Here is a 26,939-nt window from a genome sequence, read left to right as displayed (position 1 = left end):
TTTTTTTTTTTTTTAATCAAACAAGTTTCAGCATCTGGAATTGCAAGCTGAACATCCCAAACGTCTTGGTTTAGCAAACCCAGAAAATGCACAATCCCTTGTTTCCTCCTGCTGTCATCCCCCCCCAAAACTTCTCTGTGGTCTCTCTGGAGGTTAAGTTCACAGCTCTACCTACCCTCTACAAGGCGCAGCTCCAGCACACCCCTGTGGCTTGCTTGGGAGGGAAACTGAAAGCACAAGTGAGACTGCTTTCTCTTGTCCCTCAAATAAAACAGACACAGAATAAGTTGAGCACTCATCTAAGATAGGGTAGTGAGTTCAGCTATTTGAGGAAGAAGCTGGAGCAGCCAGCGGTGCCCCTGCTCTCAAGCACAGGTGACCATCAGGCTTCCTCTGTGAGCCTGTCAAGGTGCACCTCCAGTACCCCTCCAGGTCCTGCGTCAGCAGCCTCTGAGTCTTGCAGTGGTAAAAACTTCATTAATAAAGCTTGAATGAATTATCATAAAGGCCCATATCAGCATCATTTGCATTAAAGATATCCATGAAATGAGCAGCCTTTGATGAGAATTGCATGGGTAATTAATTAAAAAACAAACAAGGACAATTGTAGGTTCTTGCTGCTACAGCCTGGAAAGCACAGAGCTTAATCAACAAAATGTACATGAGACTCATGCTGTAAAATTAACTGTCTAGCAGTACAAATGGAAGAGATGCCACAAGTTAGGCCTTTTTAGGCAGTGCTAAGAGGGGAGCCTACAGCTAAGCCAAATGATTATCAGGCAGCATTGTATGCTTGACAACTGAGAGATGAAGGGATGCAGTGGCTGCCCAAAAGCAGGCGGCCATGGGCTACACTGCAACACAATACTCAAGCTTTCTATATACTATATAGAGCCTCCTTAAAGTCAGGCCCTAAGGCAAGATCACCTTTCTTCTCAGTTAAGATCATACTGCTAAGAAGAGAAGGACGTCTCAGTAAGTTTCAGCAGGAAGTAGTGGATAGCAAAATGGAGAAGGAAAACATTCACTCTAGTTTCTTTTTTTAAGAGTGAAACATAAAACATTTATCTGTTTAGTGGAGTGAGATACTAGACAATTCTTGAATTTTGTTCTAGGTGTGACTTTGGAGACACCTAATCCCCTCTTCCTGTGCATGGTTAAGCAGGTGGCCCTGCTTTGGTGTTGCCAACCTGTTACCATGCATGATGAAAGTCTAGATTATACTAGAAGACATCTGAACTTTTCTCTCCTGGCTGAGAGGAAAAACAACAAAACATGCAAACAACACAGCTTACTGCTCAACCGCAAACTAATCAGCTAGAAAAGTCAGCGTTTTAATCTTTGAATCCATCTACACCTAAATGAAATGCATCAGAGAACAGGTGTCTCAGGAAAGCAGCTTCCTGAATAAAGCATCCTTCTAGGAAAACTGTACATTTTCATTAAACCCAAGTTGAGTTGTTCAATTCTAGTACATCTAAAAATACTGTTCTAAACAGAGCAGGTTGTAAGTGAAAATTACTCACAGACTCAAACCAAAGAACTTGTTTGTTTGTTTTGAGGAAACCATAGCATGAGTAACTGCCCTTTTAGCAATACTCCACGCCTAACTGTTCAACACTGAGTACAGGTTCAAGAACTGTAGCTGTAGAGGAAAATTTCTCCTTACATTTCTGCATTTACTGGTTCATTAAACGCTTTCATTTTCAAAAATAGGTAACAGTACATAATTAAGAAATTTCAGTTTATAGCTGTATTTTCAAAACCAGAAAAAGCAGTATTTACATAGTGCAGTATTATAATCAGGTTAAAAGATACCTATACATAGATGACACTAAATCAAGGATGTTTAAAAACAGTTTAGCATGACAATCAACATCACACATCTTAACACAAACAAGAAGGAAATCAAAGGAAGGGAGAATATTTTTCAAACTGCATTTCTAATGAAGTGCTCCTATCATTTTTTACATTGTCATTTACAACAATAGCACAAACTATACAGCGTTAGTATACAACATCATTAATTGGGCAACTACAATTGCTATCAATGGACCTTATTCACAGGTACTGAAATAACCTTTTCAAAGTAACATTTGGCAAGCAGGCACAACAAACTTAGAAAAGGATTAAATTTAAGTCTTATGTTACCAAATGGCTTCCTATTTAGGGCATTGTGAATGTGTTCTCAGGGACCCATTTCCTAATTACATCACTGATATGCAGAGATTTGTATTTTATCAATATTCTTAACATATACAAAGCAGTGTTTGGTATTCAGCCCAAAACTGTTATTTTTGTCCTTTCCTGAGGTTACAAGTTAATGCATCACAAAGTGCAGCTCCCAGTGCTCTTTAAAAGTCACGACCATATGTTACTGAAAACGATGACTCCCAATTTGGCATAGCTTCACTGAGGGTCAGAATTTCCATCTCATGAAGAAATACTCTGGGAAAACAGATGGTGAAGAGAGTCCAGTGGAACAAACGACGTTCCAGAGATGGTGCTTGTTTTCACCCTCCTGAGCAAGCATGTAGACCAGAACCCTGAGGCCAGGGTGCCTCCGCAGGAGCCTTATGTTTTTCGCTGCCCTGGCACTGACCAATTTCCCTACTGGCTGCTGTCCTCAGAATTCCTTTGAAAGGGAGTTCCTGAGGTTTTTGGTGATTAATAGCAAACTGGTACATAGAAAGTACTATACATTTTCCAACTCTCAAGTGCTATTTCAGTTTTCAATAACTCGTGCCTCAGTTGTATAACTGGAACTATGAGACATAGTACACAAATATAAGGAGGACTTTAAAGATTAAAGAAATACCTTTACTACAAAAAATATGGGTTGAAATATAGGCACTTTCTAGGCTTCAAAATTAGCCAAACATGTTGTGTGGGAGTTACCCTCATATGGCTACGTGGTCAGCTCCACAGCTCTTTTTCTAATGACATAAGGGACCTTTCCAGAACCTCTTCCATTTGTGGCCAAGCAGCTTACACAGTAGTCGAATTGAGCTAGAGTGATTGTCTGAAGAAAGGCCAAAAAATACTTTGTGAGTAACTCCACCATCTCTGCAGATGACGGATCTGGAAGACCAGTTTGTATGCTGTAGGGTACAACCTGAGTTCCTACCTCTTCTACCAGGTAATTTATAATGCAGTTCAGAAAAGTGGTAGAATTCAGAGTTTTTTCCTTTATTCCTTGAGTAGTTTAGAGATGCTTCACATTGAGCAGAGAACACACCCAGCAACTTTCAGGCTTCAGTCATATTATTCAGGAAGTTAAAAACCGGAATTCCAAATCTGCTTCACAGATGCATACCTGCACCCCAGTAGTCACTAGTTTTCCATGTCATGTAGCCTTGTACTTCTGACAAGCATTTAGTAACACTATGAATAAGGTCCATAGTGTTAAGGTATGCAATCAGCACTGTATGTTGCGGGGGCTCACAAAACCACCAAGATGTCACTGTTCTCTTTCAGAGAAAAACATTTCTCAAGTATTCTAATATTTGTCCTATGTAGCTTAAATCATGCCACTGCCTCCCCCCCCCTTTTTTTTTTTAAATCCCAAATCATGCATGATCTTAAATAAAATCTATTTGGTTAAGCCAAATAATCTCCTTGTAAGAATACTTTGCATATGTATTGTAATTAGACAAGCTTTTTCTTAACTGTAATTATTACTAGATGCTTCTTTGAAATTTGCTACATATTTTTTCAATTAGCAGAACCTGAAACCTTGTAGGTATCACTTCTTAGGACACAGGCACTAGTACTTGTGAAGGCACTCCCCACAAAGCTTCCATGATTTTAACTACATAACACACATAGGGCAACCTTTCTGATTCCTAGTACAACATACCCTAGTAACTACACAGATTTGTAGACTAGTTTTGTTTTTAATTTAAATTAACCCCCTGCTTTTTTTTTTTTTTTTAAAGGCACAGGATACAATTTTCATAACACATAGGTAAGGAAAGGGCATTTTCGCACTTCAGGATTTAGAAGCCTACCTTGCAGCAGACCACTGGATTCAATCCTGCCATTTCCTCCTCCCCCCCAAGAAAAAAATAATTACAGTTTAAAGCCTTTTTCATTATATCTATGGATCGTCACACAGCCGTGATATGATACTGGCCTGGGCATAGCTGCTACTCCTGTGATAATGCCTGTTGCAGGATCATAGCAAAGAATAGTGTCTGTGGCTTCACCATTTTCTCGTCTTCCACCAAGGATATAGATTTTTCCATTACACACAGACATGCCACAATTCTCCTGTTTCAAAATATACAAGTGAATACATGATTATTGAAAAAAAAAAAAAAAAGATCTCAATTCCTGCATGTCTACTCCAGTAGAAGGACAGCATTACAACTACCATTTGTAAACAGACTGTTTATGTTATTTCCTTCTAAAAAAAAAAAAAGAAGAGCAGAAAGCTCAGCAGTTGGAGAAAGCAGCAACAGAATCCTACAAAAAGGGCTATTTCAGGTCCAAGCCTTCACTTTATGTGGCTTTAAATACCTGAGATAAGGAAAGGGAAAAGATAACAAGGTTTTCAGAAAAGGGACCACAGCAGCTACTATTAATACAAAAAAAAAAAAAAAAAAAGAAGAACAAGCACCTTGGAGGAGTGACAGATAAAAGAGGTATATAAACATGGGATAGGATGAAAACATAACTAAGAAAGAATGAATAAGAAGTGACAACACTGTCTTATTTGAGAAAATAAAGTTAAGAGTTTTATTTTTTCCTTAAAACTAGGCATGGAAGAATAGTAAGATAGAGAACTGAGCAGAAAACATGAAGAAGAGAGGGAAAGAAAAAAACATCTTTGTCAAGGTAGCAACAGCAGAGGAGATGACTGGTAGATATTAAAGCACATAGTGAAAAGTCAAATCAACACACACATTGTACTACTGAGGGGAAACTTTTTTTTAAGTGCTGCTAAGTATTCCATAAATTGAAGTGATACAGCTCTCACTGCTTAAGTCAGATACTTCATGCTAAACAGTATTTTTTCCACACTGTAAGCACATCCTTCAATGCTTTTTGTTGCATTGAAAGGCTTTAATCAACTGAAGGGAAATTACTATTCTCAATCTAAATTTAAAAAAAATGTAATAGAGCTTGACAGATATCAATTTCTAGACACTTAAATGTTATCCATCATACTGTTATACTGGGTTATACTGCCATCCAACAGTAACTGCTCTCAAACAAGGATTGGGCTGGCTAACTGACACTCAGATGAAATACTACTGGTTTAGAAACTCTTCTGTGAGGTTTTGAATTACATAGATGAAGTAGAATCAGAGATGCAATTTTGCCAGGGCTAAACAAGTCTCTACTCATTTCCTGACGAATATATTCATGTAAAAAAATACTTTTCAGGCATCTACAACCTTTCAGTGTTTATTACCTGTCTGCTGAATGTATTCTGAACATGTATCCAGTAGTCCTCAACCGGATCATAGCAGTATATTGCCTTGGTAAGGCCACCAGCAACATAGATCAGATTGTTTAGAGACACAGCTGTAATGCACCTTTTCGCAATAGGGATAGTTGCACGGAGCAACCAAGAATTAGTATCAGGATCGTAAGACTGAACCTGAAAACAAACAGGCATGTGGTATTAGAAGTCTAATTGAAGTTATAACATGGCAGACCCACAGAGATTATAACAAGGGCAGAGAATCAATAACCCACCAAGAGAATGAAGTCAGTATTAATTTAGGTCCATATATCAACAATGTCTTTATATGCACTATATTTAACACCATTTTCCTAACACTTTGATTTAAGCATTCACACAGCTCACTTAATGCGTGAAGCCAGGGACAGTACTCACAACAGAGACCAAGTAATAGCACACTAATGAGACAAGTAACAGCATACTAGTTAATGGTTTCTACTACATCTTGTACTGTAATTCCATCCTCCACTCAAGCTGATTAAAACAGATCTCAGCACAATGTATTTTTAAAACAGCATTTCCCTTTACTGCGGATAGAAGATACAACCCCAGTTAACCAACCTTGTCAGAGCACGTGTTGTCATCAGGACCACCCCCGATCACAAACAGTTTGCCAACGCAGCTGGTGACTGCTGGAGAGCTCACAGCTTCTTTAAGGGGAGCCACCTCTGTCCATCGATTGGAAAATGAATCGTAACACTCCACGCTGCTGAGGCGGTTTTGCCCATCATATCCTCCAACAACATATACCTATGCAAAGTGGTGAAAAGTATCATCATTTCATTTTTAGATTAGTTATTACATTTAAATATTCAATTAATTTAATGCTGCAGAAATCCTGATTTGTTAGATTTGTGAAGGAGTACTATTATAAAAATAATTATTTGTAGGCCATATTCTTTATAATAGTTAAAAGCTCCCAGGAGAGTTTCCATTCAGTCACACATGGAAGAATATTGCAAACAGACATCCAAAGCATAGAATTATAATAAAACACAGAAGCTTGCTATTTGAATGGCACTTGTAAGAGAAGGCATTTCTCCGCATTTCACTTGTTAAAGATTACATTCAGCAACAGCCCACCTGCACCTATCTTTGCTTTTCTCCCCCCCCCTCCCGCTTACAATAATATTCCTTCTTGGTTCATAAACCTTCTTTCTTTCCTGTTGCTTCTCTCGTATTTAAACAGCAGAGTTCATCATTATTTGTGCCTACCTTCTTTCCTCCACTTGTTTCATTTCTAAAAAAACTACTCCCAGGGGTATCACACACACCTTCCTTAAGTTTCATTAATGGATTCAGTTGCTTTTACGTTAAGGCATATATGCCTTTAAAATACAGCAAAAATTTCTATTTTCTCATAGTAATATATTTAACTTTAATATAAAATAGTAAGTAAAAGAGCACAGAAGTGGATAACAGAAAGCAGAACTGCTTTTAATAACTACACAAACAAACTTTGAAAGCACTTTTGAAACAGACAAATCCTGATACATCTTTGCCTGCAAAGAAGTTGTTTCTTCGAGATCAGACAGTTCAATGAAAAAAATCACAGAAGAACCGTTGACAAGTTAACATGATTTTCATATCCATGGCTAGTATCTGACTGATCAAGAGTATGGTTATTTAAAACATTATTTTATTTGAAAATATGAAATGATTTGATAGGGCGTGCAACAAGGTAAAACTAAATATGTGTATGTTTTTCTCCACTCTTTTCTTACATACATGGAATATCACAGCTAAAGAAATAAATATACTTCTCTTACTTTACCAAGAAGCACAGCCATTTTATGACGCCATCTGCCTTTATTTAAGGAGGCAACTCTGATCCAAATGTTAAGCTGAGAGTTATAAATCCAAACATCCCGACTATTGATTCTTCCACCTTTAAAAACAAATACGTCAATCTGAATAAATTCATGCTTGAATGAGAAAGGTCAACTCCCAACATGCCCCTCCACAGTGCGTAATGAAATTATATCCTGTTTCAGTTATAAAGATCTTTATACTTGATTGGAAAAGTCAGTTTCAGTGGATTTAAAAAAATAAAAGGTACAGTAAGTTATTTTATGAGGAGTGGCTGAGGGAGCTGGGGTTGTTTAGCTTGGAGAAAGGCAGCCCAGGGAGATCTTACTGCATTTTACAATTACCTTAAAAGAAGTTGTAGTGAGGTGGGGATTGAGCTCTTCTCCCAAGCACCAAGTGATAAGCTGAGGGGAAATGACCTCAGGTTGCACCAGGGGAGGTTTAGGTCAGGTATTAGGAGAAATTTCTTTACTGAAAAGGCTGTGCAGCACTGGAATAGGCTGCCCAGGGAAGTGGTTGGTCACCATCCCTGGAGGTCTTCAAGAAACACGTAGATGTAGAACTTAATAGTATGGCTTAGTGGTGGACTTGTCAGTACTAGGTTAAAGGCTGGACTCGATGCTCTAGAGGTCTTTTCCAACCGGAATGATACTATGATTTAACTTCTGTGAACCATAACATCCTGATATCACACTTAAATGCATTCCAATCTCAAAAAATAATCTAATGGCTTTTTTCCCAGATTTCCTTCAGTATCACTACCTGGATGAAACACTCAAAACAGTTATCTTAAGGGTTTGTGCCTTATGACACATTCTTAGATCTTACCCTCTAATTGATCCATGCATCCACCTTCTTTGTTTAAGTTTTGCTCAAAAGACAACGGGAGACGGATTCTTTGGTTAAACTAACATATGGTACTTAGTATCTAAGTTAGCAGCTGTACCATAATATCTACCCTTCCTAAAAGGCTGAATGAGAGGTGTCTTAAAACACATTGCTCATTTTGCCATAAAAGGCTGGCATATATATATCCCCAACTCAGGTGCTAGAAGTCCAAAGGGTCAGAAGGACTATTCACCTGAAACAAGAATATCGTTCCGTAGAGCACACACTGCATACTCAGACTTGGTAAACTCTGGAAGTTTAGCCAGTGACTTCCACTCTCCTGTTACAGGATCGTAGCACTCGGTATATGGCAGGTTAAACCCTCCAACTCGTTCACAGCCTCCAACAACAACTATCACCTCTGAATAACCAGTTGATCTAAAAAAGCAAAAACAGAAAACTAAGATGTTAAAGTTATTTATTAGAACATGAAAGCTAAACAGCACTGTCTACAAAAACTGCTTAAAAAGTAATAACCAGAAAGCTTACTATTTGCTCCTATACCATCCCTCTCCTCCAACCCTCCCCCCCAAAAAAAAATCAGTGACAGGTTTTCATTGCTTCCTCTTGTCTCATAATGAGATGTTACCACACAGACCTTTTTTTTTTTGCACACATGGAGTCACACTGCACAGCAGTCTAGTAAAAAAATAAATCACAGGAATTAAAAATACAGAAAGCCCATAGTCTAACAGACTTTGGGTGCATAGAGATATCAGAAAAATGTTTGAGGTCTTAGACAATTAGGTGAGCAATCTGTTGCAGAACTGTAATTATCTATTCTTCACATTGAAACCAGTCCCCGTTCCCATCAAATGTTATGAAATTTATAGCGCTTCACATTGTTCAAGTATTACACAATTTAAAACACCTCTTAAATGTTTAGGTTATTGCCTTCAGTTTTCTTCCTTCTCTAGGAAGAGTCACCAAAATAAAGAGGAGAGAAAAAAATCCTAGAAAGAATGCAGTTTAAAAAAGGTACCACAAATACAGAAATAAGCGTAGTGACAGACTGAGACATTAAGGAATGCTAAAACAAAAATTCACCCCTAAAATGAGCACTAGAACTTGGCGAGAAGTTTAGCATTAGACAGTCTGCAGTATAAATAAGCTTTTAAGTTCTCTTTCATGCTCTTTTTTTCCTACTAGCCTGATCCTTCTGCATTATACATATTCCATGTTCACAGTAATAGAAACTCGTATTTTAATCCACATTTGAATGTGCCAGCCATCTTATACATACACATCAAATTATGACTCAATTTAATTGTTAAAACCCATAACTTATTAGCATTTCTCAAAATCCACTTTTTTTTTAAAAAAAAAGACTTCTGCACTGATAGTTATTTCAAGGACTGTTGTCTACTAACCTAAGTACAGCAATGCAACACGGACTTGATTTTTAGCAAGCCTTTTTGTTGTCCTGCGCTCTTTTAACTTTGATCTCCAAATGAATAGAGACCTCATTTGTACCATTGCTGAGGACTGAAGTCCTCTCAAAAAAATTGCCCTTTGATTGTATTTGAGATAAGTCTCATGATCAGTATCCTAACTTCCTAATACGTGAACTTATACACATACTAGCTTATACAACCTGATCACATTTCCCCCATTTTGAAGCACCAGGAACAAAACTAGCTCCTATTTTCCTTGTCACCACACATCGTAAATTATGTTTAACTTTCTTCTCCCAATATTTTACACAAAGACAATAATAAATGAAAATGCACAATAAGATTATGCAGTAAAGATCTGTAACAGAGGAAGCACGCTTACACACCTGAACTAATCAGAAGAAACTGTGTTCAGCTGCTCAGCTTTGAGGTGACACAGGTTCCTGGTTTCTATGTATTTACAGTTACTGTTTTTAAGAGGAACGACTCTGAAAAGAATCTCTCAAAGAGTAAGACGGGAACTTTCTGTGCCACCAAAGTATTACCCAGAAAGAGAAAAGAGCTTTCTCAAGAGCAAGATACTTGTCTCATAATTTACCTACAGACAAGCCCAAACATATCAACTAACTGCATACACAGATGTTTGTTCATTGATTACTTTTTAGACTAGAACCAAGGCTTTGACTTGATGAAAAGCTTACTGTGCTGGACTGTCAATCTTTATTTTAAAGTTAAATGAAAAAACTTTGACTGGATAGGGCTCTTTATGAATTGCAATGAGAGTTTTGCTCTTTAAAGGAAATATTAGTTCAGTAGAATATTCTAATTCCGCAGGAAAAGTAGTGTTTTTTAAAAATTTTATTTCCTACATAACCATATAATTACTTCAGTTAAGAAGTAATTTTTTTCTGTTACTTCTTGAAGTAGTCTTGTACTGTAGAGGTTTTAAAGTTAGTTCAAAAGCCTTTAGTAGATGACAGAGGACACACCAATTAAAAAAAAACATGGGGGGGGGGGGGGGGGGGGAAATAAACACAAAGAACATACATGCAACATCTAATTCCAGAAAAAAACTAAACGTATATATGAAGGGAGATTAGAAGCTGTCATTCCCAGAGAAGACAGGATCTCAGGCAGCAGTACAAGCACTCAAAGGTAACAGTGAGAGCAGAGTACCAGAGGTGAGCTATATCAGGCACTTAGATTCCCAAAGAGACCCTGTGGTTACTTAGAGGCCAGATAATGGAAGAGTGGAAGACAGGTAACAGAATATAACCCAGGACATCACAAAAGAGATTTCCAAGGGGGGCCTGAGCTGTATGCAGACTTTTAGCCTAGACGACAATGCCAACCATCACTGCGTTAGCTGGACTGAAGAACCTTCAGTAATTCAAAGAGATTCCATTCAACAACATTTTAAGCTCAGGAGATAAGTTACAAGGCTTTTAAGTTACTACATTTTCTCCTGTTAATTCACTTGTGTAGCAAATGGGATGACAATTGTAAAGTGAAATAAAGTCACCTTCTTGGAGAAAAAAAATAAGCAATTACATTAAAACTTTTCTAAAAGCAGCCAAAAAGAATGTGTTAAGATGTATAGATGTAGTAACACCTAACCTGTTAAAGTGAACATTCACGCCATCAGACAGCTTTAAAGGAGCTGTGTGATTAAAGAACTCACAGGTATGTGAAAATCCAAAGATAATTTGAGCCATGCAGAAGAGCCTGCTTTGTTTTGTATATGGAAAATCATTGTTGCTCACTGCTTCGTCTTGGCTTGGAGATTTGCTGTACAGCACAGCCAGCAGGGGACAAGAAAGACTTAAAAGGAGTGAGACAACCTCAAGAGGTCACTGTCATTGCATAAATGTAACTGAAAAGAACTTCAGAAAGACCTTGTGTCTAGTGGCATACAACATTAAAAGAGTGAGCAGGTTACCCCGTATTTTAAACTTGTTTACTTCAGGTTAACTCTTTAGTAGCTTAAAAAAGAGTTAACCAAAAATGCAATCTACACTGCTCTCCGAAAAGAAATGAATAGAACGCACTTTAACCATAATTGCATATATACCCATACAAGGGATCACAATTTCTCTAAGTTTCAGTAAAAGCATTGGTTTGGAAGCTTCTGATCCTGTGGTTTCATTTTAGAAAGGGTTCATATGTTAAAAAGTATTTAGAGCAAGTCAAGAAAGAAAAAACCTTCCCGGTGTCCTTTCCTCCCTAAAACCCCAAAAACACCCAGAAAAGGTGTGATGAGAACATCAGCAAAGTGGGACCTGGGAACTGTTTTACAACAAGATCTTTTTGCTATAGGCAACAGAAACAAATAGGCAACAGAAACAAATGACAAAGAACTATTTCATGAATGTAACATAGAAAAGGGGAAAAAATTTCTGCTGGGAGGCCAGCCAGTTTCTCTTTGTAAATTACTTCTCTCATTCCTGCCTACTCAAATTCAGCGTGGTTTATTAAGTCCAGCAGTAAAAACATGGACACCCATCCCAAAATCACCTGTATTAGATATGGAATTTAATTTACAAATGGGAATGCCATGGTGCATCTATTCAGAACCCCAGGTACGTATGTATATACCATGCACTCTGAGAAGGGTTTTGGGTCTAAGCAAAGGTACTTTGTTGTTTATCAAAGTGAGTAATAAACTTACAAACACCACACCAAGTACCACGAGATGCAGCTCCCTCTCCAATTCACAAAATAAGGTCTTTGGTCTAAGCTCTCAGATCACCAAGCCTCCCCCCCTCGGGTCCAAGCTCAGGGAAGACTTCTGAAACCTGTATTCACCAGTTTCCAACCTGCAGTAAACCAAAAGCCTCCAGACCCTCCATGGCACTGTACAGCTTTGAAAGCCAGACAGCAGGGCTGCAAGGAGTTTAAGAGGAATTTCTTCTCTCACAGCAGGATTCAAGACTGGAAAGCCACTAATGGGACAAATGGTTTCCAAATGTTTTTTTTCCCCCTATAGGAAGGCCTGTAACACATGCCAAAAAAATTAAGGTTTCCTGCACAGTCACTGCACAGCAGCCACGTATGACTAAGAATAAGAATAAACAAAGAGGAGTAACTCCTAACACAATCGAACTGTTTGTCCAGACTAGATCGTTGCATCGCCTCAGTACAGCACATGATTTTAAAACTGCAGTTAAAATCAGCTGGAGTTAACAAACTGTCATGTCAACTACCACGCAGAGGTAAAACTTTTACTGGGAAAGTTCTCTGTGGGGCAGGGGGAGGATCTTAACCATCACTGACCCTAAATGCCAGGTATGGTCTTCCTCTTGCAAATTCAGCCACCATTTGCATTTTTGTGACATTATTAAGGAGCAGTAATACTGGATTATTGAAATGTCATGGAATAAGTATGAAGTATTTCAGGAACTGTTTTGTAATTCTTTAAAAATGAAAGATACAGTTTCTTTATAGTTAAGAACCTGTTGTTCTGTTGTCTACTGCAATTTTTTTATACTGCTCCATTTGTGCGACGTGCTTCTATATACATATCCTCATCCATATCCTTTATAGGATACTGTGCGCTTAATTGTTATAAAAAGAAAGAAGGTTGGGAAATGGAATTGTTTACTTGCTACAGCATAGTAAGCTGTTTTCAGGATGCTACCACTGTATGAAATAACTTAAGATCACATCCAGCAAACATTAACCTTCAGAAAATATTTTACTTACAAGGTCAAATAGCTTAACTTACCTGAGCGGTCATTTACTCCATAGCAACGGAATGATCTATGCAAAAAACTCCTTTATTTCTATGTTGTAGACATGTGTGGGCTTCATGTGTTGTGGGGAAGTACACAGGTGTAACTGTAGTGCTCCAGAACAGAAAATAAAATTGTCTGAAAAATATTTTTGTTCTGGGAGTGCATACCAAACATCTGTACATCAAACCGTGTCCTCCTATTACAGGAAGAAGTCAAAAAAAAACATTATTTCCTCACCTGCGTGGCCTAGTCCTGGGAGACATCATCTCATTTCCAAGGATATGGTACCGCCTGGCTTCATGCAGCAGCTGATAGCACTCAGGTGAGTTCTGAATCAGCTGGTCCACCTCTACAGTCTGAACAAAGTAGTTTGGGTGTAGCAATGGGAGCCTGACGTGTGTCAGAAGCTCATGCAACACTGGTCTTCGCAACTCAACTGCCCGGTACACCCAGCGCATGACAGCTTCAAACACCATCTCTTCCTTAGTGATCACCAGTTCATCACTGCAAATGTAATCAATAAGCTCATCTTTCCCCAGTTCAAGGAACTCTTCATGCTGGGACACGTCTTCAAATGTCTGCAGCGCAAAATTCCTGCACTTGGTGAACAGTGTCTTGAGAGAGTGCGTATCTGCAAAGCGCTGGATTCCCAGGCAGTTACAGGGATCCAGCTGCTCCTCCAGGAACTTGGCACAGGCATCACGTAAAACACTAATCTGAAAGAGGCTTGACGTTTCAAAGAGATACTGCACATTCTCTGTGGTAATTTTCACCTTGCCAGTGTACACATACTGTAAAAAGCAATCCATAGCTTCAGCTAAAATGCCATTGATCTCCACCAACATCTCCCTGCTTTCTCTATGATCATTGCAAAACATAGCTCTGAAGTAGCTGCTGCAGGCTGAGAGAACCGCCCGATGGCAGGGAAACTCCCGTCCTTCCACACAGATAATGACATCTGTGAACAACCGGCTGTCTCGGAATTCATTGAAGATCTGGAGAATGCTTTCAGCATGTGATGATCCCGAGGAGAAGTCAAAAAACTCAGGGCCTGACAACGATTTTGGGTCCATTTCAAAAACCTTCCGCTTGGTTGCAGGGGAATCTCGTATCCCACTATCCTCTCTATTCAGTCTGCGTCCCAATATTAGTACCATTGTTACATTAGTTGGCTATAGAGTCATTGAGAAAAGTTGTCTGAGTTTCTCCTTTGCAGTGCTACGGTCTGAAAAATTAAAACACTTCAGTATTCAGTTTGGCATATTTTTCATTTTATCACATTAATTAGACAAGACACTTGTTTGGTCACTCTAATAATTGGCACAAGTTTTGACCTTTTCGAGAGGTGACAGAGTATTACAGGGCAAATGACCTTGTGCAGGGCAATGCAGCATCATCTGTTATGTGTTAAATACAAACCATACCTTATGTACTACACGTATTTTATGCATAGGCATTACTGATGACAAATTCTGTCTGTCCCAGCACCACAGGCATTGCCTTAGTGTTCAAGATAAATCAAGTGAGGCTGCAGCTTTGGCAAATCACTTTACTGACAGAAACCAAGGGCTTTCCTGGATAAAGATTCAGAGCTTGGGCTTCTCTCATTTTTTCAGTGTAATCCTCATTTCAGCTGGAGCCTCTATTTAACACTATCAAAAGGTGAAAAAAAAGAATGGAACTTGGAATATAAAAATTCAAGTGAGATAATAATGAAAATAAAGAAGTGATTTATATTGATCATAATACAGCCTTAATACTAGTGTAACAACCTTCAGTTATCTCAGTGAAGAACTTGGACGGTAAAAACTGTTTTCACTTTTTTGTTCCCTGCACCTAGAAGTTAGTTAATAGACTGTATCTGATAAGATACTATCTGTTATGAGTGTAAACCACTAATTTAATGTGCAAAACAGAATGGAGAAATGATTAAATGTACTTGCATAAAAATACTGAAACTTGGGACCAAGGGCTATCTACTAAGTAAAAGCAGATTTTCTGTTTTCCAAAGTACTACTAGCAAAAGATTACTAGCAACATTTCTGCTCACTTTCAAGTGCATAGTGTACAACTTCCCCCGGCACACAAACACGCAGTAGTACTATCAGAGCACTGAAGTTGCGAAAATACTATGTTGGTAAATGCCAAATCTAAAGTTTTCAGGTAAAGAAAACGCAGCTGATTTTGCAGATACTGCATGTTAGACATAACATGATCAACCAATCTAGCAGCAACAGGGCTCTTCGCCGCTCCTGAACTTTAAAATGAACTCGATGACTACCCACCAAAATATACTGAGGCAGCAAGAAGCTGGGCAGAACGCCCACATAGGGCTGACAAAGATGCCACTCCAAATGCACTTACTTTCAAGTCTAGAAAGACAGATACTGAATTATTTTACAACTTACAGAAATATTTATTCCCTAAATAATCTAAGAGATTATGCTCAGTTTCCCTCATTCCCCACTTACAGCCAGTAAACATTAGCACCTAACTCAATTTTCATTTCCTGACATGCCAGTGTCTTTAGAGCTGCAATTACCCAATCCGAATCTGGCTGCATCATCGCTTAATATAGAATACAAAAAAAAAGGCATTGTTCCTTACAAAAAAACTTCTTTTAAATAAACACAGCACCTTTAAAAGATACCATCTTTATAAAGACCAAGAATACTTGTTATACATCTACTTGTTGAGAAAAGGTGTTTCTGAACTCTCATCTTCCATAAAGAATTTCTCACACGTATTTACAAGGCAGATTCTTGGTACGGCTCATTTGTTCTACAAAACACTTCCTTTAACTTGAATTAAAATGAGATCAAGTGTCACTTCACTGTCTGAAAAACACTGTTGTGATGAGCATATCTAGTAAAATCTCTCTGAGGCAATCAGTTAACAAGGCGTAATTCCACAGCCTGATCTGCAACAGATACTCTATCCAAGATATTTCACAACTGTTCTACCCCGTAATGACGCAGGCCACATAAAAACCAAGAACAACAACCACCACTGCTGCAGCCACCCTCTCAGCAGCTGTGTTGTTAACACCCTAACCCTTACCCGGGGCTTGATCTGCAGTTAACTCCACGCTACTCAGAGTGAGAAAGCGGGCAGAAACAAAGCAGCAGCAGCAGAAAAGGGAAATATACCTATGAAAACAAACACTAAAGGCTTGATTCTGGTGTCACAGTTTTAAGCCAGAATGTCACTGAAGTTAATGGAGCTTTTCCAAAGCAAAGCTAGCTTGGAATCAGAAACAAGACACTGGCATATTGCATGAGAGGGCAAAAAAACGTGTTCAAAAAAAATCAATCTCATTATTTGAGCAGTTAAAAGTCTTAAAAGGACCGTATAACAAAATCACTAACAAATGGAAATAAAGCCTCTGGGTGAAGACTGCTTACTCGAAGAAGCAACATCATCTTTATGCTGGGAACTTGGAGCAAGACAAAATTGATCAGCAAATGATGGTGGTTCTGTTTTTTTTGTTTGTTTTTAAATGCCATAATGGATTAAAGAAATGGAAGACTGAAAAATGCATGGAGCAAAAACTAAGCCGGGGATAAATACCATGTCATCACAGATAAGAGACCAGAATGGAAAGAGAATTAAACTCCACTGCAGAAAGAACTGTTTTTGAATATACAAGGATTCAATTTCTACCTAGTCAATTACTTATGTCGATTTGTTTAAACTAAGTAATTATGTAAGAGTATCAATAACACTACCACATGTTCAGCTCCATCAGACATGCCTACAGTTAAGTCTTCTTGCAAATCTTGCTCTGGCAGTCTTAAAATGCCACTACTTCCAGCTGCCTGCCCCATCTTTCAGTCTCATAGCTGGCAGAGCAGAGGGGAATCTGTGCCTGATGCTGAGCTGTCTAACACACAAAGAGGGGGGGGGGGAATTTGCAAGAAGATATACCTGACTGCATCTTCAGTGTATACAAAGATAACTACACATGCCTGCAGACTCTGCATTATATAGCATTTCTTGGGCGACTTTCACACTGAGATCTCTACAGTAAGTTTAGACAAAGCAGAAAAAAATAATCCCTAAATGCAGCTATTGGGAATTATTACAAGACATATAAAAAAAAAAAACACAGAATGCATTGGACTGCTTGTCTGAGTAAGGGGCACCAAGAAAGGACCTTCAACCAATCAAAAGATACTATTTGTTCAAAAGAAATGGAAAGGAAAAAATAATTACACTTACATCAACAGGTTTTAAAAATGCTTTAACAATACAGACATGGCTCTTACATGAATATTACCTGCACACACATCTCTGGACTAAGCTGGGTTTACTGAAGATCAAGTTCCTCTATTTCCTTACAGTCTACATTGTTTGTGGGCTTGCCTACAGAAGAGGTTCCTCAGAAATAACCTGAGGATAGCTGTCATTCAGAGGTCAGTAAATCAGGTAGACAGAATGTTTGCCTTGACACCTTGTATCAGTAAACTGTTCCTGTACAAATTACTTTGTTACTCTGAACTCATCCTGCCTCCACAGCAACACCCCCATGTTTTTTATCCCTCCCCTTTCCTCCACAGCTCTGTCAACAGCTAACCACGTGCTGGGTGATTTTGTTTTGTTTTTCATCGCAGAGCCAGCTCGGCTCACAAGCAGAACTGACGGAGAGAAACTGGATAAACGTGCAGCCTGCACAGAGGCGAGGCTGCTCGCAAACAGCTCACCAGCAGGCGTGCCTGAGCTCACCCTCAAAGCTCACCCTAAGGGTGCAGTTTCAGAGTACCTGAAGCTGAGCCTCTGCTGCTGCCAGGGGAGGTGGCTTCCACCCAGTACCGGCACCCGCCGCTCTCTCACGTCAACGCTGGCACTTGTGTGGCATGGCAGGACCAGCGACCATCTGTTCAGGGAGAAAAAGGAGGTGCTGGACACATGCAGCTGCCCCAGGGAAGGGCAAAGACCATCCCTGGGCCCCAGCACTGCCCTGCAGCAGCTCAGGCACGGAGCATCACATCTGCCGCGACCTGGCGTGATATTTTTAACAGCTCCCCTGAGGTAACACAACTGAAGTCAAAAAATGAAGTTTTCTACCCTCTCCATCCCGAATCCCAGTAACTCCAGTGCAGGTCTGGCTGATAACTTCAAACAACAAAACAACACGACCTGCAAGCGTGCCTTATCTCAGACGTACGGATACCACAGACACCAGTCAGTAACTGTCACCAACTGCAACACGCTAGCTAAACCCACAGCGTGTGCTCAGAGTTCTTGAAAAAAATAGAAAAAAGCATAAGCTTTCCCTCCAGCAAACACAGCATTTCCTTTTCCTTCTCTGTGATATATATAAAGAAAGATACTGGTTCTGAGGGACTCATTTATTATCATTAGTTATTGTTTTGCAGGATAAATTTAGTGTTTGGATGACACTCAAGTCTTCTACTACAATGTAAGTCAGCACTATGGGTAAAAAATATTCTGAATACCAAGATTCAGTAATAAACAAGGTCATGACACATAAAAAGTCTAAGTGTCCTCAAAAATCATCGCGCAAAAACAGGAACTGATTCGGACATGAGACTATGATTAATTAAGTCCAAAAAATACCACACGCACATGCAAAAAAAAAAAAAAAAAAAAAAAGAAGCAACAAGGTAAGAACACCTTTATCCGGTGCAGATTTTAGGTAACCTTTCGGTAAACGAAAGGGGTAAACGAGGGGCACGCCGCCAGCGCCACAGCCCGAAGCCGCCGCCGCCCCCCCTCCCCTCACGGTCGGCGCCGACCCGAGCACAAAATGGCGGCCCCCCCCGCCCCCCCCCCCCCCGTACTCACGCGCGCGCGCGCCGCCGCCGCCCGCTCCCCTCGCCCCCCGCCGCCGCGCGCACGCGCGCCCTCCAGCTCACCTTCACCCCGGGCCGCCCTAGCGACGGCCCCCCCGCGCCCCGACCAATCCGCGGCCAGCCCCGCGCCGCGGCCCCGCCTCCCCCCGCCCGCCTGCCCAATCAACGTCCGCGGGGGCTCTTCCCCCCCCTCCACCCCTGCCGTCCGGGGGGCGCGGGGAGACGGAAGCGGCGGAGTGGCCGCGGGCACCGGGGGGCACCGGGGAGCATCGGCCCCGCTCGGCCCCACGCTCCGCCGGCCAGGCCCCGCCGCCCGCTCCGCGCGGGGGTCGGAACAACCCCCCACACACGGCATCCGGCACGGCCCGGCATCGGTTCTCCCGCCGGCCCCTCCATCGCCGCGAAGCCGTGGCGCCCCCGCCCCGCGCCTAACGGGCCGGGCCGGGCCGGGCCGCGCCGCCCTCCGCCTCCGCGAGCGCTGCGCCCGATGGCCGCCCCTCAGCCAGCGGGAGCCCGGCACCGCCAACCGCCCCCCGCGCCGCACTCACAGCCGAGCAGGGGCCGGGTCGGGCCGCGCTGTGCCCCGCGGTGCCGCTGCTGCTGGTGCCGCTGCTGCCGTGAGACTCGGTACAGTGCGGGCCTCTCCCCGCCGCCGCCGGTCGCGCTGCCAGCGCCGCTCAAAACAAAGGGGCTGGCGGGGCACGTGACCGGCGGGCGGCACCACGTGACCCGCCGGCGGCCCTGGGAGCTGTAGTCCCGTGGGGGGAGGGGGGGGCCGACACGGCACGGCCACCGCGCCCGGCCCCAGCCGCCCCGCAGGCCCTGGGCAGGGCCCCCTGGGTCCCCCTGGCATCCCTCGTACACAAGTGCCAAGGAGGGTCCTTGCCCGAGCCCCAGCTGTGCCCCACCTGTATTTCACGTTCCCCAGGGACACAGCCCCTCGCCAGCTGCTGCCCTCCTCTCGGCCCACCGCACAGCGGCCAGGGCTGTGTGAGGGCGTGCGGCCGTGGCCGGAGGCTGCAAGCAGAAAAGCAGGACCCCGGTGTCATCGTCGTGCCATTTCAAGGGCAGGTCGGAGCCTGTCCCGTAGCCCAAACTCACTTCATAGCCAAACTATTTGGACAGCGGCCCGCGCTCCAGCACAGGCTGATGGAACATGCCTGGGAGTATGGAAATTTATTTTTGCTCTGCCCTTTAGCATAAGCAAACTTGCGAGTCCGCAGTGCAGAGTAAGAAGGCGAGGGCAGGGACGTGCATGCTTAAATTAAGTTCATTACCGGGCACCAAATGAGCCTTACGCAACCCTGTGGAGCTGCTGCAGGCAGGTAACGCTGTGTTTTGCTTCCTAGAAGGATGCCCTCTCCGTATGGCCACTTCTTGCTGAGAGAAAGGAAGAAATTAGGTGCCACGTTCTTCGCTCTCCTAAATTCTGGGTATCAATCACAAGCATAATGTACCTTTACCCTCCAGTGAACCCACAGTCTTCTGACCGCAGGCCAGCCCTGCCAGTTCCTCCCTTCACCCTCCGCCGGGAGTGCACGCCGTGTTGTGCTCTTGGCAGTGCCTGACAGAGCTCCTCCACTGGAGAAATCACCTGGAGGAGCAGAACGTGCTTGGGCCTCCCAGGTCAATCCGCACTGGAGCAAACCAGCCTCAGGTTTTCGTAGGCTGCATAAGCTCCACTTTTGCCCCTAGTTAGGCAAATTGCATCTTTGCAAAGCAGATTTTAAATCCCTAATTAAGAAGCTAAGTTTCTAAAAATAGACTGAAGATGTCAATCAGTTCTGGCATGTTAATCTTTTTCAATAAGACATTTAAAAAAATGAAGCCTTCAACCATTTTCCTGCTGCGCTAAAACTCAGAACTGCTTAGCACGTTTAATTGTGAGACTGTTCAGTCAATTTTCTCATTTCCTGCAAGAACGACCCCAAACTATGTAAACAGCAAACAAAATCAACAGACAGTTCACCTTGTTTAGTACATCTGCATTACAATAACTTATTTTACCTACTGAAGATAGAGGAATTAGTAACCTGAAGCGTTATTTATTACAAAGACATTAGGTCCAAAAAGTACATGGACTAAGAAGAATATTTCTGTGTAACACAGAACTTTTTACCTGATACATCCTTTTGTCTGCCCCAGTCCTCTGATTCTTAACTCCTGGGGTTGCTACGACTGTGTACAGATCACTTCAGAAAACAGAAGAGGGATTAAAGGATGAGTCATGGGAAGGAAAAAAAAAAGATATCAATGAGTCGGCTTGAAGGAGCTATCTGAAGGAAGTGTGTTTACTCCAATCAAAGCTGCACGTGGCAAAAATACCTTGTGTGAAGAGGGTAAATGGGGCATTTAAAATGAAAATATTAATTAAAAATACTCATTGAGCAATCAATTGTTTCATAATGTGCACATGTATGCATCCAGTCACATCCAGGCACTTCCAGTTCTGAAAGCCAACGTCACTGAAATTAGGGATAGCTGAGTTGCTATGACATCCTATTGGTCTTCATTCCTCTGCTAGCAGGGGCATTGGTTGTTGTTTTTCAAGCTGCGCTGAGCATTTCTCTCAAAATAAGCAGTTGTGTGCAGCGTGAGAAGCTGAAGCCAATTATTAAAGATTACTCATTTCTATAAAGCTTTGTTAATACTTTTTTAACAATGTAAATTACTTGTAAAGCATTTAGGCCAATATTTTCAGAGGAGGTCAGGGATTTTGGAGATTTTGATGTATCTACAGCTGGCCATTGGAAAGCTCTAAACTAAAATTAGAAGCCTACTTGAACATTCTGGCACACAGCCAGTGCTGTTCATGTGTTTTTCTGGTGGTGTTGTATTTGAATACCACCGCCGTCAGGCACTTTTCACACACATTTCAACAATGCAGTCAGTGCGCCACCTAAACGGGTCAGTGCATTCCTCCGGATGAAGACGTTAACTATTTTAAGAAGTCCTGTGCCAGTATGGTCCTGAGAATTTTCCTCTGTTGTGGGGAGCGTCCTAACTCCTTATCGGGCTTTTCTAAAATTAAGCAAACCCCAGTGGTCTTCAGGTAGTTAGTACACACAGAAAACAAAACCCAAGGACAATCCATGATTTATTTTAGTAGCTATTGACTGCTAATGGACACCTACCCTAAACAGTCCAAGGAAGGGCCCTGAGCTGAAGGAAGGAGGGGAGGAAGGTGAGCCTCAGCAACTGAGAGCTGAGTGCAGGAAGCTGGAGGAGAACATGCAGTAAGGTGACAACTGAACACCAAACCCCTTGCACTGATCACTCAGCAGGGAGAACAGAGAGCAACAGAGACAACAAGCCTCAACGCAACACAGGGATTGTATCAGAGCAAGAAGAGAGTGAAAAGAGACGTTAGAGTTGAAGGTAGAGAACGCGGGCAGGCTAATGACTGACCCTGACTAAGCGAAGGCCAGAGTGTCACGAAGAGCTGTGCAACACAACGATGCAAACACCTCTCAGCTCCAGAAGAATAGCTTCTCATGTTGCTAGTAGTTTTAGTGGACAGAAAGCTTTGAAAAGAAAGATGTGTGAAGTGACGACATCACTGTATGTCCTTGTGCTGGCACAAAACCCAGAAGTAGCAAGAGCAGCCGTTCAGCAAGATTACAGACAGTCAGCACTGAGCAAAAGGAAAGGTGACATTAACAGCAATTTGTGAGTGAGTTCAGTAACTGTTGAGGAATTTACTTTTTGAGTATGCCAGGAAAAAGGGCTGACTAAGTTGCAGTATGTGAAAATGAAGAGGTGTATGGAAATAACATTGAAAGAGAGGCTAGATTTCGATGAGGATAAGGGTACCGCAAAGTCTCTTCCTGTGATAAAAGACCTCTCTCAAAGAAGTACAGGGAATACAACAAACCTTGCTAAATTATTTCCCAAATTATATAAATATGGCAATAATTATATTATTGCCAAAAGCTCTGTGGGTTCTGTGGGTCCCACTGACTTGCGTTAGCCTGCTGTGGATAACCAGCAGGTACCTGCATTTCAGGGTGGAAGGAGACTTTCCAAGACCGCTCCCTGTCAGCCTCTCCTCCTCCCATCACCTGTTTAAAATGGCAGCTGCACCGGGTAATGCCATCTTCTGCCGAAGTGTCAGGATGAGCGCAGGCTGTGTCCCAAGGAGCAGAATGGGACATCCTCCAGGGCCACATGCGTCTCTTGGGGCTGGGGCGCAGTCCCACCACCCACATGCTCAGCACCTGCCTGAATGCAGCAGAGAAGGGCCTACAGGCAGCACGTACCGCAATGAAGGACAAGAGTCACTTGGCAAAGCATCGGCGACACTTTTACCGATTCAGCCCTGCGATCAGCACTGTGCACCCCCCTGTGCATGCCAGTCCTTGCTGGCCAGCCCAGGCTCCAAGCCCATGCAAATCCTGCTCTTCCTGCTCATCCCAGCAGCCTTTCGCCACTGCACGAGCCTCAAAACAAGGCCCATGGGAATAGTCCTCCCATGCAGAGGGGAAGTGTCTACTTTTCCACCCAGTATCTCCCATCTCCCAAGCATGGGAGAAGACTGGGAGTGGAATTCCAAAGCTGAGAAGAACGAGTGTTGCATCACCGCTGCTATAAACACAGAATTATTTCCTTTTTATGGCCCTTACAGTACCAAGAGAACATGAAAACAGTGCCTAACCCAGCGAGACAGGGACAGGATCTGCCAGTGTTTGTCTGGATCTTCTCTTCAGGGAGAAAAAAGAGGCAAAGAAACAAAAGTTGTTGGAGCTCTCATTAGCCACACAGGCGAAGACTTGAAGGGAGCTGGTCTTGCAGAATGGCAGAGAGCCAACACCCGCAGTCACTAACCTAGCACAAGAGTGAGCGAGGTACCTGCAAAAACAGTTCCCTGAGCAGCAGAGAAAATGTTCCCACCCAGCCCCGTAACCACAAGCCCAACCACAGCTCCTTCATGTTTGCATTAAGGGCAATAGTATTTTTTCATTGATTCCTACACCACAAGCCTTCGTTTTGTGCCACACTGCGGCAGAGCACTGCACAGCTCCAGCTCTGCCCTTCAGCCACACTTAATAGCTCTCTCCTCAAACCATCTGGCAATGCTGGGACCAATTAATAGGCAGGAGCATTGCACCTCTTCATCTATAAGACCTTCAGGCATTTCTCAAGTTAAATAAATCCTTTCTCCAGTTCAAATGACTGAAAAGCTTTGTCTGCTGGTAAAGCAGAATATCAGGTTTTCTATAAGGTAGGTTTCAAGAAAACAAGACTTTGAACTGATGTGGGCGTGCCACTCTGTCCCCAGTTTGGGAATCTCAGACTTGCAAGGCTACCAGTTGGTAGCATCTCCAGATCCATGCCACCAGCTCCTTCTGGTACACCTCTGGCAGCAGGGTGAGGACCATACCTGTTTACCCACTGGTCAGCATGGACCTAGCTGTGGCCATGGGTCACAAGCTGCCAGCTGCAGGAGCAGCCACCCCGCATGCTGAGAGGTTCCGCACAGCGGTGATGCTGGGGCAAACCTCCACATGGCCTTTGCCACCTTACAGTTTTGGCTACCCCTTCACTTTGGTCCTTAACAAGACTTCAAAAGGTAAAGTTAATCCGGGAAGAGTTAGTTCTGCAGGTGCTCCGTGAGTTTTCCCTCCTCTCCTTGCAGCCAGGCTTGCTGACTGGCACCTTTGTACCGCACGTGCAGCTGCCTTTTTCTCCATTAACAGCATTGCCATGCCAAGCAGTGTTTCTCCAAGATGAGTGACAGGACTTGACTCTCAAAAGACAGATACCAGAAGGACAACCGACAAGTTTGTTCTTAAATCCCAGGCTTACTGCCTCCAGCAGAGCAGCACAGAAAAAAGCCCCCTGTTCTCCAGAAATTACTGGTGGGACTAACCAGCCTGAACTCCCAGCCCGTGTCCCTTGTCTGAAAGCAGAGGCTGCCCTGGGCATGAGTGGACAGGGAGCGATGTGGAAACAGCTGCTGTGTGGATGCAGCTGCTTTGGAAGGGCACACAAAATCCCAGCCCGGATCAATGCCCCGGTCACCGACTCCTTCGTAAACAAGGCTTTGAGACCTGCTCTGAGGCCTAAAATGGGACTGCTCCCGGACCTGAAATAGCTCTAAAGAAAAGAGCTGTGTGCTTCTCTAAGACAGCTCAGCTCTGCTCAAAGTGCTAAGCCAGCCTGCAACAACTGCTGATCGCTGGTCCTGGACAAAGGTTTGTCTTCGGAAGGCAAAAAAGAAGAGGGCAGCCCATGTAATCCCAGGAAAAACACCCTTAATGAAGGTCTGGAGATTCCAGTGCAGTAGCCAAATCAACATGTTGTTTTGCCAAGGAAACATTGTGAAATCTGTGGTTTACTCTTTGATCCTAAGCCTTCCCTACGCATCTATTCATAAGCAGTATCATTAGACAGAAACGATTGTAAAAATAAGATTGGTCAGGTGGTGAGCTTCTGATAATAAACAGATTCTTTTCACATGCCACGGACAGCTATTAAACTTTTCTAGTATACATCAATCCAGTACTGAATCTTGAAGGAACAATGAAATACGTGAAGTACTGCATAGAGTATGACAGGTTTTCTTAGCCTTTTTTATTAAAATTTTTATATATGAGACAGTATTTTGTAATTTTAAAAGGAGAGGAGAAGTGAAACAAGGAACAGGTCATTACTGTAGACAGGAAGCAATAAAAAGGCAAATACATCTCATTTCTCTAGATACTTGTTATATTTACATTATTTTTGTATTTTTTTCCTAAAATAAACCTATTAATATCCTTTTTTTTTTTTTCTCACACTGAAGCACACTGACAAGAGTATGAAATTTTGAAGCTCTTCTGTCTTTCCCTGGGACTGGTATCAAGGAAATGGAAAATGCGTGATGAAAATTCTCCATTTTCTTTTTAATGTGAAAACTACATTAAAATATATATATATATATCAATTGGCAGAAAAATAAAAGTAGCATTTCTATGGTTAAAATTCTAAAATTAGAAGTGACAAACGTTTAGAAGTTACCTGCTTTCTCAAGCCTCTGATGATTTGCTCTCCTCTTTCTCCAGTGCCATACCTCCAAAATCCACGCGCAGCCGGGCACACCTCGGCTCCCTCCCCGAAGCTCGGTGACACTTAACGCAGCCGGCAGGCCGGGCTCCACCTCCCGGCCCTGACAGCAGCCAGCACAAGTATCTGTCATGGTTTCCAAACCCAAAGCGTTGCAGCCTTCCCGAGCTGCTGGCCTGGCCTCGTGCAGCTGTCCCAATGCCCTACATTCCAGGCGGCTTCCCTGGCGTGTTGCACAGCCCCAGATAGCTCTCGTAGCGTCTCCCGAGGCCCGAGCTCCTGCCAGCCCTCAAGGCCTGCAGCCGCCACGCGACAGACTCGCAGGGTACGTCGGCCCTGCCAGCCAGCAGCCTGCGAGCTCCCGCAGGCACACCTTGCCCCACACCTCTCCTGGCACGGCGGGACTGCTGGTTTGTGCCGCATGGGGCCAGGAAATCGGAGTGCTCTTCTCTGGCCGTGCTGCCCAGAATGTGCTGCACTCCCAGACAGAAAGCTGCAGCTAGTGACCTGGATTAAACCCAGATCTGGATTAAACCGCGATCTGGATTAAACCCAGATCACTCTCACTGGCTTTAAAAACAACTAACAAACGTGCAGGCTGCTGAGTGTAGCACCTTCCAATCCAGCATGCGGGCAGTTCGATACTCGGATAATCTCCTTTCCTTGTCAGGACCTACTACAATTTCTTCAGCACTTCTGTTTTTTGCGTTTTAGATCACCATACTTCATGCAGCATCTATATTTGCATAGGGATATTAACAATTCACCTCCACTGTTTCTA

General features: G+C 42.7%; 2 protein-coding genes across 9 annotated transcripts in view; both read right to left on the bottom strand.

The window, feature by feature from the left end:
• YEATS2 (YEATS domain containing 2) overlaps positions 1-19,125 on the bottom strand; it is a 71,294-nt gene extending 52,169 nt beyond the window's left edge. For all 7 annotated transcript variants that reach the window (XR_004753263.1, XR_004753264.1, XR_004753262.1 and 4 more), the window contains exon 1: positions 19,111-19,125. The gene's annotated coding sequence lies outside the window, so the exon portion shown is untranslated. The remainder of the gene's footprint in view (positions 1-19,110) is intronic.
• Positions 1-26,235, bottom strand: KLHL24 (kelch like family member 24). 2 transcript variants are annotated; one of them, XM_035334804.1, is made up of 8 exons: positions 26,114-26,235; positions 18,061-18,174; positions 13,536-14,523; positions 8,364-8,548; positions 7,243-7,361; positions 6,035-6,223; positions 5,420-5,608; positions 1-4,272 (listed from the first exon to the last, which is right to left on the bottom strand). In XM_035334804.1, exons 3-8 carry the CDS (start codon positions 14,453-14,455, stop codon positions 4,072-4,074), a joined length of 1,803 nt encoding a protein of 600 aa, XP_035190695.1. In that variant the 5' UTR covers positions 14,456-14,523; positions 18,061-18,174; positions 26,114-26,235; the 3' UTR covers positions 1-4,071. The 2 variants fall into 2 exon arrangements, with proteins under 2 accessions (XP_035190695.1, XP_035190694.1); XM_035334803.1 differs by lacking the exon at positions 26,114-26,235 and adding an exon at positions 19,663-19,771.
• Between the last annotated feature and the right edge of the window lie 704 nt (positions 26,236-26,939).

This window comes from Oxyura jamaicensis, chromosome 9 (genome assembly GCF_011077185.1).
Source record: "Oxyura jamaicensis isolate SHBP4307 breed ruddy duck chromosome 9, BPBGC_Ojam_1.0, whole genome shotgun sequence".
In the NCBI taxonomy this organism is placed as follows: domain Eukaryota; kingdom Metazoa; phylum Chordata; class Aves; order Anseriformes; family Anatidae; genus Oxyura; species Oxyura jamaicensis.
This window is presented reverse-complemented; position numbering and strand designations above follow the sequence as displayed.

Coding starts and splice junctions, on each gene's coding strand:
- KLHL24 (XM_035334804.1), bottom strand. CDS start 14,455: ATGGTACTAATATTGGGACGCAGACTGAATAGAGAGGATAGTGGGATA. Junction 7,362..8,363: donor GAACGATATTCTTGTTTCAG/GTGAATAGTCCT, acceptor TTGTTTTTAAAG/GTGGAAGAATCAATAGTCGG. Junction 5,609..6,034: donor ACAACACGTGCTCTGACAAG/GTTGGTTAACTG, acceptor GTTTGTTTTCAG/GTTCAGTCTTACGATCCTGA.